The sequence below is a fragment of the Macaca thibetana genome, chromosome 2, assembly GCF_024542745.1.
Source record: "Macaca thibetana thibetana isolate TM-01 chromosome 2, ASM2454274v1, whole genome shotgun sequence".
Classification (NCBI taxonomy): Eukaryota; Metazoa; Chordata; class Mammalia; order Primates; family Cercopithecidae; genus Macaca; species Macaca thibetana.
In genome coordinates, this window is record NC_065579.1 from 165,287,216 (window position 1) to 165,300,476 (window position 13,261).

General features: G+C 39.3%; 1 protein-coding gene across 4 annotated transcripts in view; it reads left to right on the forward strand.

The window, feature by feature from the left end:
• The window catches only part of MORC1 (MORC family CW-type zinc finger 1), a 155,599-nt gene that overhangs the window by 12,642 nt on the left and 129,696 nt on the right, over nucleotides 1-13,261 (forward strand). For all 4 annotated transcript variants that reach the window (XM_050778900.1, XM_050778901.1, XM_050778902.1 and 1 more), the window contains exons 4-8: nucleotides 1,202-1,270; nucleotides 4,823-4,913; nucleotides 5,864-5,972; nucleotides 10,283-10,442; nucleotides 11,822-11,927. In XM_050778900.1, coding sequence (XP_050634857.1) covers nucleotides 1,202-1,270; nucleotides 4,823-4,913; nucleotides 5,864-5,972; nucleotides 10,283-10,442; nucleotides 11,822-11,927 — 535 coding nt within the window. The remainder of the gene's footprint in view (nucleotides 1-1,201; nucleotides 1,271-4,822; nucleotides 4,914-5,863; nucleotides 5,973-10,282; nucleotides 10,443-11,821; nucleotides 11,928-13,261) is intronic.

The window sequence follows — 13,261 nt, forward strand, 5'->3', positions numbered from 1 at the left end:
TGCAGGCGTGAGCTGCCACATCCAGTCTCTAAGTGACTTTTGAACAGAGAAGTTGACTTAATAAATGTGCTGGAAATGAATCTATGGGGATAGAAAGCATATCAGTGATTGCTTGAGGGTAAGGTGAAGGTGATGGGACAGGAAAGAGTCCTAAGGGAGGGTTTACAAAGGGTCAGAAGGAAACATTTGAGGTGTGGATATGTTTGCTGCTGTGATTGTGGTTATGATTTCATGCATGTGTGTGTTAAAATTTGTCAAATTGTGTACTTTAAACATGTGTAGTTTATTATGCATAAATTATTCCTTTATAACACTGTCATTTAAGAAAGAGAAATGTCCTAGAACTCATATGTCCAACTACTGAAATTATTTTCAGGGCCCGTTTACAAACTGGGCACTAAAATTAGTCTCATTAGTTTTAGTTGCACCTTTAACTTTATTTATTTATTTATTTAAGAGTCCAAGTCTTACTACCTTGGGCAGGCTGGTTTTGAGCCCCTGGCCTCAAGTGATCCTCTTGCCTTGGCCTCCCAAAGTTCTGGGATTACAGGCATGAGTCACCACACCCAGCCTACCTCCAACATTTTTGTAAACCAAAGATTTATATTATGTCATTTAATGATATCTTTAAATCATCAAAATTGATTTCAAATAACGTAGCCATTTTCAAAGATTATAAATGCGTCTTCAAGAGGTAAATATTTGTTCCCAGGAAGAAACACTCACAAATGGCTCTTATGGGAATTAACTACTTAGAAGGGAGCCTGATGGATTTAATAAGAATGGCCTAGATTTATTTTATAATTGTGCCTTGGTGGAAGGGCACAAAGGTTGGTCAGTTTGAGCGAAGGATCCTGGGGTCACTTCACCATCTACCTTTTTCCCTCCCCACAGAGAGGAAATGCCTGACATTTAAAGGACTAGTCCAGTTCCAGAGCAGAACATGTCCTGCTGTATACATAATTTTTTCACATGTAGATGTTTTATGTTAATTTAAAGCCTTTATGTTGCATGATTGTTTTTTCCCTGCAGTTTCTTGTGAAGCTGTAGCCAAGACTCCACTCTGGGCTCCGTCTTTGTGCCATAACTCTGTCACTCTGTGGCTGCATTGGAGGAAGACGAGTCATTATTCTACCAGCATGACTTTCTGACTAACAAATTAGCCCGATATTTATTAGTAATAACTGCTTTTTTCTTACAGTGGATAATGAAAACCTGCAGGGGGGCTTCATGCTGTGTTTCCTGGATGATGGATGTGGCATGAGCCCTGGTAAGTTAATTATCTAGATACCTAACTGGCTGTTAAAGGAAACAGTCTGAAAACCTACAAAATAAATAAAAATCAATTGAGCTATCTATGCAAAAACAGGTATGGAGCTATTAAGGGAAATAAGCCCCAGACTTTTTGTTGAACTTTTTAAGTATCCCAGCTGGCAGAGTAAATCTATTGTAACCATCTTAACCAAGACAAAAAGTAAATGTATGTAAATATTGTCAGAAAAATGAAAGGCAAATGTTACTGATTGTAGGAAATAAGCATCTGGGAATGAATGGAAAACAAATAGTCACTGAATGAACTCTGAGATTGTTTTTAGCTCACCCTTTAGGTATTGCTTGGGAGATCCCCAGGCCGTTTCCTGTGCCTTTAGGCTATTTTTAATTTTGCTTACCCTTGAGGTAGAGGTTACCTCTCCTTGCTTTTAGCCTTGTTTTTTCCTCTGCATTTTGGAAAATTTAGTTGCTTCAAATGAATGTTCCCATCATAAGGAATACATCTACAATATATTTCATGACTTATCTTTGTGTATTCAAGGTTAGCACAAAGCTAGCGCATTGTGGGCACACAGTGTCTGTGTGCTGTGAAATTGAAATGTGATTCCATCTGAGGGCGTTGGGCTGTTTTAGATTTACTGTTTTCCTGAAATCTTTAAACACGGTGTGTTCCACAAACTAGGGTTTTTGACCACTAGATTTTAAAAATGGTGAGAGTTTTCAAGTAATATGGAACTGCCGTGGTCTGTTCCACAACTGAGGAAAGGATGCGTCAATATGCTCAGATATTGATTTGCTGTTAGAAGCTGAGAATATGAGACGTGGCAAATATGTGATTTCGGCTCTGAAGTTTCCCCTTGGTCTGAATAGTTGAAGAGTATTTATTAGCAAGTTTAGAAAGACTATTTCACCCAGTTTTGTTTTGACTTCGGATAATTTTGATTTTTCCAGGTCATTTTGATTAAAAGTATTCTTGGTCTTTTAGTGTTTAACTAAAGGAGAAGGAAGAGTTTGTAACAACAACAACAACAAAAACCCGTGCTGAAAAAAGTGATTTTTCTCTTCTAGCCTGAATGTTAATTTCCTGTTTTTGAATTCCTAAAATAAATGACAGAATATATGTGATATATTCTAAGGGAATTCCTTATGAAAAGAAGCAACTCTTTTTATATGGGTCATGAAAAAAATGTTAGAAACACAGACAAATGATGAATATTCAGACCTTCAGAAGGAACTCACACTTCAGTTACATAGTAGCATCAAGTAGTAATAAAGTAGAAGGAAGATGACTAAAAGTAGAATCTATCCCTTGTTCAAAGGGAGCTACATCAATCTGGACCCATAGAAAATGACTACAGTACTTTCTGGGTTTTTAAAAAATTATCTAGTCTTGCCCCTTTATAGTCCATTCCTCACACAGCATCCTGAGTGATTTTCTTTCTTTTAATGTACATTTTATCATATTATTTTCCTGTTGAAAACCCTCAGTGGTTTTCTATTACTTAATACAATTTGTACTCTCAGCATCTCTTCCAAGGGCCTTACATTATTTGGCTCTATGCATCTCTTTGGCCTTTTCTTGTTCTTCCCACTTCCTCGCTTAGAACATTCCACCCACACATGGCTGGCCCCTGATCATTTGAATCCATCTCATGTTAACTATCTGGCAGTGGGCTTCCCTGATCATTCTGTTTGCAGGCCACATTCCTGTTAATTCTCTATCCCTTTATCCTGGTTTTGTTTTCTTCACTTAATACTCTCAGTCAGAAATGATCTTGTTTATTAGTTTACTTTCAGTCTGTTTCTCCTACCACAACATAATGTTGTCCAAGGCAGGAGCCATGCCTGGCCTGTTCAGTGGTTTATTCACATGCTCAGAACCTGGTAACCATGCATGTGAGTTCATGTAGTGTGTAATGAACACATAGGATTTGGTTCAGAGCTATACTATGTCTGTATCAAGACTTACAACTTTGGGTTATAATCCTAGCTGTACCGTCTATCAGCTCTGTGACCTTGGGCAGGTTTTTAAAACTCCTTAGACTTACATTTGCTCATCTGTGACATGCAGGTCATAATAATAATAATACTTTTCTTGTTTTGTTATAAATATTAAATAAACTGTGCATGTAAGTTTACAACGTAGTACCTAGCACATACTAAACAATCAATAAGAACTAGCTAATATTGTCATTATGGATATCCTCACCTAATGCCTAACCCCTCATAGGAACACATCATAGAAGGTCCAGTTAGTTTCAGAGAAGCAGAGTGTATGGTGGCTTCTACACACCTCATACCATGTGCCACTGAACTATAGCATGTCTGTACCCAGACTGACACAGGGTCCTCAGGACAGTTCTTCAGCATGTATTCAGGTAGGCCAACAAGAAGAACATTCTTGGTCCTGGAGGTTGCTATTAATATATTCTGGAGTCCAAAGGATTACTGTGTAGAATTCCAGAACACGTGGAGAGGTCAGGAGAATGACTTGGAACGTCTGAAATGATTAGCCTTCTTTCCCAGGTGGTATCAGAGCAGAGGCCATCCTGCCCCTCTTAGTCTCACACGGGCCTGGTTAAGGGTTAAATTTGTGGGGAAATTACTAGTGGTACAAATAATTACAACACTTATAATTTGGTAACACCCACCGAGTGCCAAGTTTTGTGTTCAGGATTTCACAAATACGTCATCTCATTTAATTTGTTTCATTTATCTTCATCAGCAACGCTGTGATATAAGTATTAAGTAGTTCCCTCTTCCAGAACATGGAAATTAAGGCTCAGACTTTTTTTTTTTATTATTATTATACTTTAAGTTCTAGGGTACATGTGCATAACGTGCAGGTTTGTTACATATGTATACTTGTGCCATGTTGGCGTGCTGCACCCATCAACTCGTCAGCACCCATCACCTCGTCATTCATGGGGAGGGGGGAGGGGGGAGGGGGGGGGGGGGGGGAGGGATTGCATAAGGCTCAGACTTTTAAACTCTACCTAAGGCCACATGGTTAGGTCTGTCTCATCTCTTTCAGTATACAGTTGTTTCTCGGTATCTGTAGGATGTTGATTCCAGGACCTTTCTAGGATACCAAAAGCTGTGGAAAGAAAATGGCACGGTATTTCCATATAACCTATATGCATCCTCCTGTATACTTTAAATCTTCTCCAGATTCCTTATAATACCCAATGCAGTGTAAATGCTGTTAAATAGTTGTTAAACTTTATTGTTTAGAGAATAATGACCAAAAAAAAAAAAAAAAAAGTCTGTACATGGTCAGTCCAGATGCAACTTATTTTTTTCTGAATATTTTCAGTCCGAGAGTAGTTGAGTCCGTGAATGTGGAGCCCACAGTACCTTGGGCTGACTGTAATACCATTAGGACCCTTGTCAGAGACTATGCATCCTGATGAAAATCCTCGTGTCTGGGCTGACCCGAGAGCTAGGGATTTGCCCTGATGTTCTGAGGAATGTGAGATCCTGACAACTGGGCCTCAGGCCAGTGTCAAAGAGTCTTCCTAACCACCTTAAAAGTCACTGTCAATTACAGAGGAAGCTTCAGACATCATTTACTTTGGACGATCCAAAAAACGGCTGTCAACCTTGAAGTTCATAGGGCAATACGGCAATGGTCTTAAAAGGTGAGAATCTTTTTTTCCCTGAAAACATATATTATTGATACTGGGAACACTGTTTATAAAGCAGTTTACACAGAATGATGCAGGCATGTAAAGCTTTAAAAAGAATATAAACTTGAGGCAGGGGTGACCTACTTTGTGTTATAATCTCCATATACAAAACTGACTTTTTTTTTTTTGAGACAGATTCTCACTCTGTCACCCAGGCTGGAGTGCAGTGGCATGATCTCGGTTCACTGCAACCTCCACTTCCCTGGTTTAAGCGATTCTCCTGCCTCAGCCTACTGAGCAGCTGGGACTACAGGCGTGAGCCACCATGCCCAGCTTATTTTTGTATTTTTGTAGAGACAGGGTTTCACCATGTTGGCCAGGCTGGTCTCGAACTCCTGACCTCAAGTAATCAGCCCGTCTCAGCCTCCCAAAGTGCTGGGATTACAGGCATGAGTCACCATGCCCAGCCCGTAACTGACTTTTATCTTTACAGCATTTTAAGTTAATTCTCCCAAATAATAAGATAAATCCTCTTTCAGAGATCCCTGAAGCAGTACCCCTGGACTTTAGGGCTTTGTTGCATCTCTATGTTCTGTTGTTTCTCAAAGCATATTTTAACCTAGGTGCTGTGTCTGCAGCTCATTTTTTTAGTGTGCTGCATTGAAAGTTGAGGACATGAGGCTCACTTGTACGGCTCCTGCCTGAGACAGATGATTGTTCTTTCAAGCCCTGAATGGACCCTTTCCCCAGCAGCCAAATCGCAAGCGAAAGTGTGGAGCTGGCTTAGTTCAAATTCTTCTGCTTTACTTTGAAAAAAAAGAAATTATACCCTCTCGATGACGGGTCAGCAGAACAGTGTTGGAAAGAACATCCTATTACAGTACACAGTGGTAACAGCCTACCTGTTTCTTCCTTTTTAGTATTTGAGATGTAAAACATGATGTTCTTCATTTTCAATACAGTGGGTCCATGAGAATTGGAAAAGACTTTATTCTTTTTACGAAGAAGGAAGAAACGATGACCTGTGTGTTTTTTTCTCAGACGTTCTGTGAAGAAGAAAGTCTTAGTGAGGTAAGAGTTGAGGTTTTCCTTCTGTTCCCATAGCAATGATGTTGCTTTCATTTACTCTCTCAGGAGGTGAAATCTTGTCGTGGGTTCTTTCTGATATGATTTAGAAACTTAGGAATATGTTTGGGAAATGGAGAGAAGGTATCAAGACGTTCTGGGGACACCAAAGGCCTGTCCTCTTAACCCTTTCCTGAGAACTTCATTTTCATTATCCATGTGCTCAAATCTCCCAAAAGAAGAGGCTCCCTTAGACATGATGAGCTTTTTAGAAGAAACCTGAAAAATCTTTCCAACATATGTGCCGTAAATGGATTATCATTTTAAAAATAAATAAAATATTGGAGTCAAAGACTTGGAATCCAAAATGTAAAGAAATTGAATGCAAAGTAGACTTAAAACTGTAACTCTGGTGACCATAATTTCAACTCCATTTGCTGATCCAGAGGCATTTGCTGCCCCTGGATCCATTTGCTGAACCAGTGCCTGAGTTTTATTAGTATGACTATCAGTTATAATTCAGTACAACAAATACGTGTTGAGGAACTGCTCTCTGCCTGGTACTGGATAGACTCTATGAAGGTAGAAAAGAAGCAGAAGATCATGTGGCCATCTAAGAGTCTTCAGCTTTATCACAAAATAAGGTAGGCGCATATGAATTGGATAAAAAAGTGAGGGTATTTAAAAAGAATGCTCCTCAATGAGTCTGTGTGGCTGCTGTTACCAGATTATCAAAAGCAATGATATGGATGGAGAGATTAGAGGGCCTCGAGTGGCCAATGAGGGTTTTATGGAGAGAGGACAACTTGCAGCTGGACAAGCTGGTACTGGACAGTAATGGCCCCAACAAGTCTCAGACCTGGAGATGCATATGGAGTTGGGATGGATGGTGTAGGACTATGAGACTGCCAGTGGGTGGGGCTGGGTGACAGGAGCAGTCTGCAGGTAAAAAGGAGTAAGCCGTGTGGGAACCTGACATGAGAAAAAGTGATGCTTTAAGCATTTATGTTGCATGTTATGTGTGTAAAGGGCATGGAAGATTGGGCTAACCCTTATTTATAGCTTTCTTAAAATGGGCCATTCCCTTTTTTTTAAAAAAAACTAACAACAGCAACCACTTCCCGTTTCTACTTCCACAGAGACAACCTCTTGCAACAATATTAACAAGTTCTAGCTGGGCATGGTGGAGTGCATCTGTAGTCCCCGCTACTTGGGAGGCTGAAGAGGGAGGATCACTTGAGCTCAGTAGTTTGATCCCAGCCTGAGCAACATAGTGAGATCCTGTCTCAAAAAAATAAAAATAAGTGGCCTGTTCTTTTGATATTTGCCCGCGTATCTCTAAATAGCATGCTTGTATTGCTACTTCCTGATTTTATCTAGGCATTATCTATTAACCTCCCACTATAAGAGAGGATTTACCTACCTTTTTCTCTGCTTCTATCATATAATCAGTCTTATCATCCCCCACCCTCAACATAGGTTTATTGTAATTTTAGTTATGACAGTATTCAGTATTTACTTTATAAGGCTTTATAAACACTGTTCAACTTATACCAAGTCATTGACTATTATTTTTCCTTTTCATGTACAACTATTTCCCCTAAGATTAATAATTGACTGCTTAGTTTTTTATGTGTATTACTATCACTGAATATTTGCTTGGTTTTCTGTGTTCACATCACTCTGTTAACCCCAGTCTCAAAGTGCTGTCCTCTCAGTTCCATTGTCCTGATAAAGTCTGCTTGGGGCTTTCTCCTGTGCTACAGCTCACACTCCTGCTTCCATGGCGGTGTTCAGCTGCCATCCTGGGATCGCCCTTGCCATCGTCTTGGTGATTCCCTTCCCCTCTCTTCTGTGTCATCTCTGAGATCCTAGATACCATGTCTTCTTCCGTAGCTTGCTCTCTCTTCTTGGTACAGCATGTTCTCCAGTGACTTCGTGAGCAAGGGAACATAGAGGGCAAAATATCTGGAGACCTCATATGCATTAAAAGGTTTTTATTCTACCCTAACACTTAATGGTAGTTGGGCTTGATATTATTTCTAGGTTGGAATTTATTTTCCTTCAGGGTTTCAAAGGTTTTGCTTCATTATCTAATTTCTAGTGTTGTTATCGAGAAGTCTCAAGCCATTTAATTACTTAATCTTATATGTGACCCATTCTTTTTTTTGTTTTTTGTTTTTTTGTGTGTTTGTTTTTTGCCTTTACTCTTTGAAGGTCAAAAGAATCTTCTTTGTCCCAGTATGCTGATTTCAATATCTTGCCTTTGCGTGGCCTATTTACATCAATTGTGCTGGTCACTTGTTGGGTCTTTTTGATTTGGAAACTCATATTCTTCAATTCCGGGATAATAATTTCTCGTAATAACTGATGATTTTCTTTTATTCATATTCTGTTTTCTGTCCTTTTGTAACTCCTTTTTTTTAGCTATTGTATTCTGGAAATGGTTCTCTAATTTTCTTAGCCTTTCTTTCCTGTTTTCTGAGTTTTATATTTTTGTTTTATTTTCTGGGAGATGTTCTAATGTTTATTTTTGAACCCTTTTGTTACCAGAAAGGGGTCTGATCCAGCCCCAAGAGAGAGTTCTTGGACCTTGTGCAAGAAAGAATTCAAGGCGAGTTCATGGAGTGCAGTGAAAGCAAGTTTATTAAGAAAAAAGTAAAGAAATAAGAGAATGACTACTCCATAGGCAGAACAGTGGCCTGGGCTGCTCAACTGAGTATACTAATAGTTACTTCTTGATTATATGTGCTAAACAAGGGGTTAATTACTCATGAGTTTTCCAGGAATGGGGTGAGCAATTCCAGGAACTGAGGTTTCCTCCCATTTGTAGACCATATAGGGCAACTTCCTGACGTTCCCATGGCTCTTGTAAACTGTCATGGCACTGGTGGGAATGCCTGTTAGCATGCTGATACATTATAATTAGCAAATAATGAGCAGTGAGGATGACCAGAGGTCACCATCTTGGTTCTGGCGGGATTTGGCCAGCTTCTTAGTGAATCTGGGTCAGCAGGGTCTTTGTGATCTGTATCTTGTGCCCACCTCCTATCCCATCCTGTGACTTAAGAATGCCTAAAATGGAAATGCAGCCAGGTAGGACTCAGCCTTATTTGACACAGCCCCTGTTCAAGATGGAGTCACTCTGATTCAAATGCCTCTGGTACTTTCACTGAATTTCTTTCTGTAATCATATTCTTAATTTCCAAGAAGTCTTTCTTATTCGCTGAATGTTTCTTTTTCAAGGATATCTCATTCTTGTTTCATGAATACAGTATTCTCTCTTATAACTCTGAAGATATTAACAGTAATTGATTTTTGCCCTGTTGAAATTTTCATCTTCTTTTTATGGTTTCTGTTTTCACTGAGTTGCTTTGTTTATAATTGTTTGTTCTCTATTATCATATTAGAGGCTTTTCTTAGATGGCCATTACTCCTGAATACTTTAAAGATTAGTCCAATAAGATGCTGAGTGCGAGCTCTGAGAGTGTGAGTGGGGCCTGGCTGCTGTGACTGTCACAATCATGTGATCTAACTGAGCTTTTTTTTATTGGGGAATCCTTAATGTAACTGTCTTTGCGTCTTTCCTTCTGGGTTGATCAGATTTTTCGAGAAAGACTCCTAGTCTTCTGCCTCCAGGCCTACCTGTCAGCTTCTGGGAGACAAATGGGAGATGAGATCTGAGGTTCTCAGCATCTGCGAAGTGTACTTTCATTCAGTCTATCTAATCTCAGTAAGGTGCCCCCAACAGCAGTGCCTGGTATGTCTTCCAGTCTAGAAATCCATTGTTCTACTCTTTCCAGAGAATAAATATCCAGACCCTGGGGGTTGAGGAGGAGCCAGATGGGGATGTAGATGCTACTTCTAGTTCTCCTCTTCCCCTACCCCAACTCTAGAGTTAACTCCTCCCATCAGTCCCTGAGCATTTCAGCGCAGGAATTCTGAATTGCAAATCAGGCTGGCTCTTCTTTCTGGCTTGGGTTTTAGATTGCTTTTCTTGTGTGTGCTGTCATCTGCTTTTCAACTTTTAAAATGCTGATTCTGTTGTTTCCTCTGCCATTCTACCCTTCAAGAGGGAGTTGAAGTACACTCCATCTGTTCCCATATTCCACAATGGAGTATTTTAAAATACAATCCTGTCTATACACATTTGTTATGTGTCTCTTATACGACTAGATTATAGGAGGAAAATGAACTTTTAACTCAAGTGTTTTGTAATTTGTCTAGATGAAGAGTGGAATGAAATAGATAAGACAAAAGAATAATGTTTTTTGTGTATTTTATAATAAATTGATGTGTGTTTTTTTTTTTAATAGGTTGTAGTTCCAATGCCCTCATGGTTAATAAGAACCAGAGAATCTGTCACAGATGATCCCCAGAAATTTGCAATGGAATTATCTATAATTTACAAATACTCACCATTTAAAACTGAAGCAGAATTGATGCAGCAGTTTGATGTGATCTATGGAAAATGTGGTAAGATCATCAAAACTCTGACAATTTGAGGGAAGTATTTGTTTTCAGTGTCTTATCAAAGACACTGTACATACGTTTTCTTTTTTTTTTGTTCTTATAATCTCATGTGGATTCACACTGGGGACAGTCATTTATTTTATCCATGTGAGCTTTGTCTTAAGAGCATCCAAACATAAATTATTGTAAATCCCTGACCCTGGGAGAAGGATGTGTACTTGCATGAACTTGGTGAAACTGGGTGAGAAGAGGATGATACAGGCTATGACCACAGGGACTCCACAGTCTCTGCACTAGATAGCAAAGTTAGGAGACACTTATTGCATCGTTTGAGATAGGGTGGTAACAGGTATGTAAGAGAGTTAGCAACTTAGGAAGTAATGAATTCATGTCTCTGTGGCAAAGAGTTAGCAAAAGCATTGCAGACATTCTTCTCCAGATTAACCGATCTTTTCCCTCATTCTTTCCACTTCCACCAACTTTCTGTTCAACATGTCGAATGCACTGTGTCTACTGACACAGTTGATCCAGGATTTAGACACAGATATTTAGGCTTGAAAGCCCATGTTCTTAGCTCCTATGCTATTCTCCCTTGTGTTTAAAACTACCAAAAAGTATAGTTAGTTGTCCTCTTAATTTCTCTGATGATCCTGTTTGACTTTGTATCATAATCAACTGGAAATAATTTGGACTTTTTCTGTCAACCGTGCCTTGGAGCAGGGGTCAGCAAATTATGGTCTCGGGTCAAATGTGGCCCCCTACCTGTTCTTGTAAATCAAGTTTTATTGGAACGCAACCACACTCATTCATTTATGTATTATCCGTTGCTGTTTTCATGCTTCAATGGCAGAGCTACATTGTGAATAGTTGCAACAGAGACCGTATGGCCTGCAAAGCCTGAAATATTTACTGTCTGGCCCTTTGCGGAAAAAATTTACTAACACCTGCTATAGTGTATGAAAACAATACTTCTTATTTGTACAATATTTAAAAACCCTTCTTTGTTTTTATATGTGTTAAATTTAGTACTACCAATGAGAGCTTTACCTATAACACAAGCTTGGCTCATGCTCTTAACAAATTTCATAATGCAAATTATGAAAAAAGTGCCAAAGTTTAAAAATCCACATTGAAAGACTTGTAATGAATTGAATAGTAATAAGAGGCACCATACTGTAGAAACTCAGCACTCTTTGGCAGGGAGTGGAACTTGCTATAAGACATATCTTGGTTTAGCCAAAGACTTAGCCAAACATACTATTTCCTGAAGTACAAAAGAAAATTTTATAACAGATTCAGTTCCATGGATGAGATGATAGCACAATGACTAGCACTTAGTGTATTTAAAATACTGACAAGCCAAACATCTATTTTTCTACCAGGTACTTTGCTGGTTATTTATAACTTGAAGCTTCTGCTTAATGGAGAACCAGAGTTGGATGTTAAAACTGACAAAGAGGATATACTGATGGCTGGAGCTCTGGAGGAGTATGTGTGTGTTTGACAGAACGTTTTTCAACAATGGTGGTGAGCTAGAGTTAGGAGCCCTGCGTCCTAGCTCCAGGTCTGAGGTCGCTGGGCTTTAGCCCTGGGACAGTTCATCTTATCCTAGTTACCGATAAAGTTGGGCTAAACCAGTGGTTTCCAAACTTCAAGCCTCAGAGTGACCTGGGATGTTTCTTGAGAAGTACAGGATCTGGGGCCTCATTTTGACCTACTAAGTCAGAATGTCCAGATATCAAGCCGAGGAATCAGTCTTTTTCAAATGTTCCCCAGGTGATTCAGAGGTGCCAGCATGTTTAGAGACCACTGGAGTATAAGACTTCTAAAGCGTTCTAATACCTTGACTCCTAATTTATAGATATTAAGACTGAAAAAAACCTGCAGAGTTTATTACTCATTACAGATCATTAAAAATGGACAGACATCAGGAGAGTATGAAGCAAAAAGGAATATGACCAAATGGCAATTTTATCGTTATTTTCTGCATTAAAAAGTGTGGAGAAAGAATGAAATAGTGACAAAAGCTAGGTTTCTCTAAAATAACATTTTTACTTAAGACTTAGCTTGAGCCTGCAGTTTTTTAGTCTCAGAACACTGCAGCTAGAAGAGATTGTAAAGGTAATTTAATCCAGGGCGATTTATTTTGTATTTCAGTGTTGTACAATAGAAATATAATGAGAGCCACAATAAGGGACAAATTTAATCTTAAATTTTCTAGTATAGCCACCTTAAGAAAAGTAAAAAGAGGCCGGGTGCAGTGGCTCAAGCCTGTAATCCTAGCACTTTGGGAGGCTGAGACGGGCGGATCACGAGGTCAGGAGATCCAGACCGTCCTGGCTAACACGGTGAAACCCCGTCTCTACTAAAAAAATAGAAAAAAAAAAAACTAGCCGGGTGTGGTGGCGGGCGTCTGTAGTCCCAGCTACTCGGGAGGCTGAGGCAGGAGAATGGCGTGAACCCAGGAGGCGGAGCTTGCAGTGAGCTGAGATCCGGCCACTGCACTCCAGCCTGGGCGACAGAGTGAGACTCTGTCTCAAAAAAAAAAAAAAAAAAAAAAGAAAAGTAAAAAGAATAAGTTAAATTAATTTTGATAATATTGATGATATTTTACATTCTTTTTTTTAATACAAAGTCTTTGAATCCAGTGTATGTTTTGCAACATATAGCACATATGAATTTGGACTGATGCCCAATAGCCACAGGTGGCCAGTAGCTACCATATGGTTTTAGACTAAGGTGTTAAGACCCACGTAGACACGTCAGGTTACAGAGAACTTCTTTTGCTTTTCCCAATGAGGTGAAATTTAGAAATTTCTTTC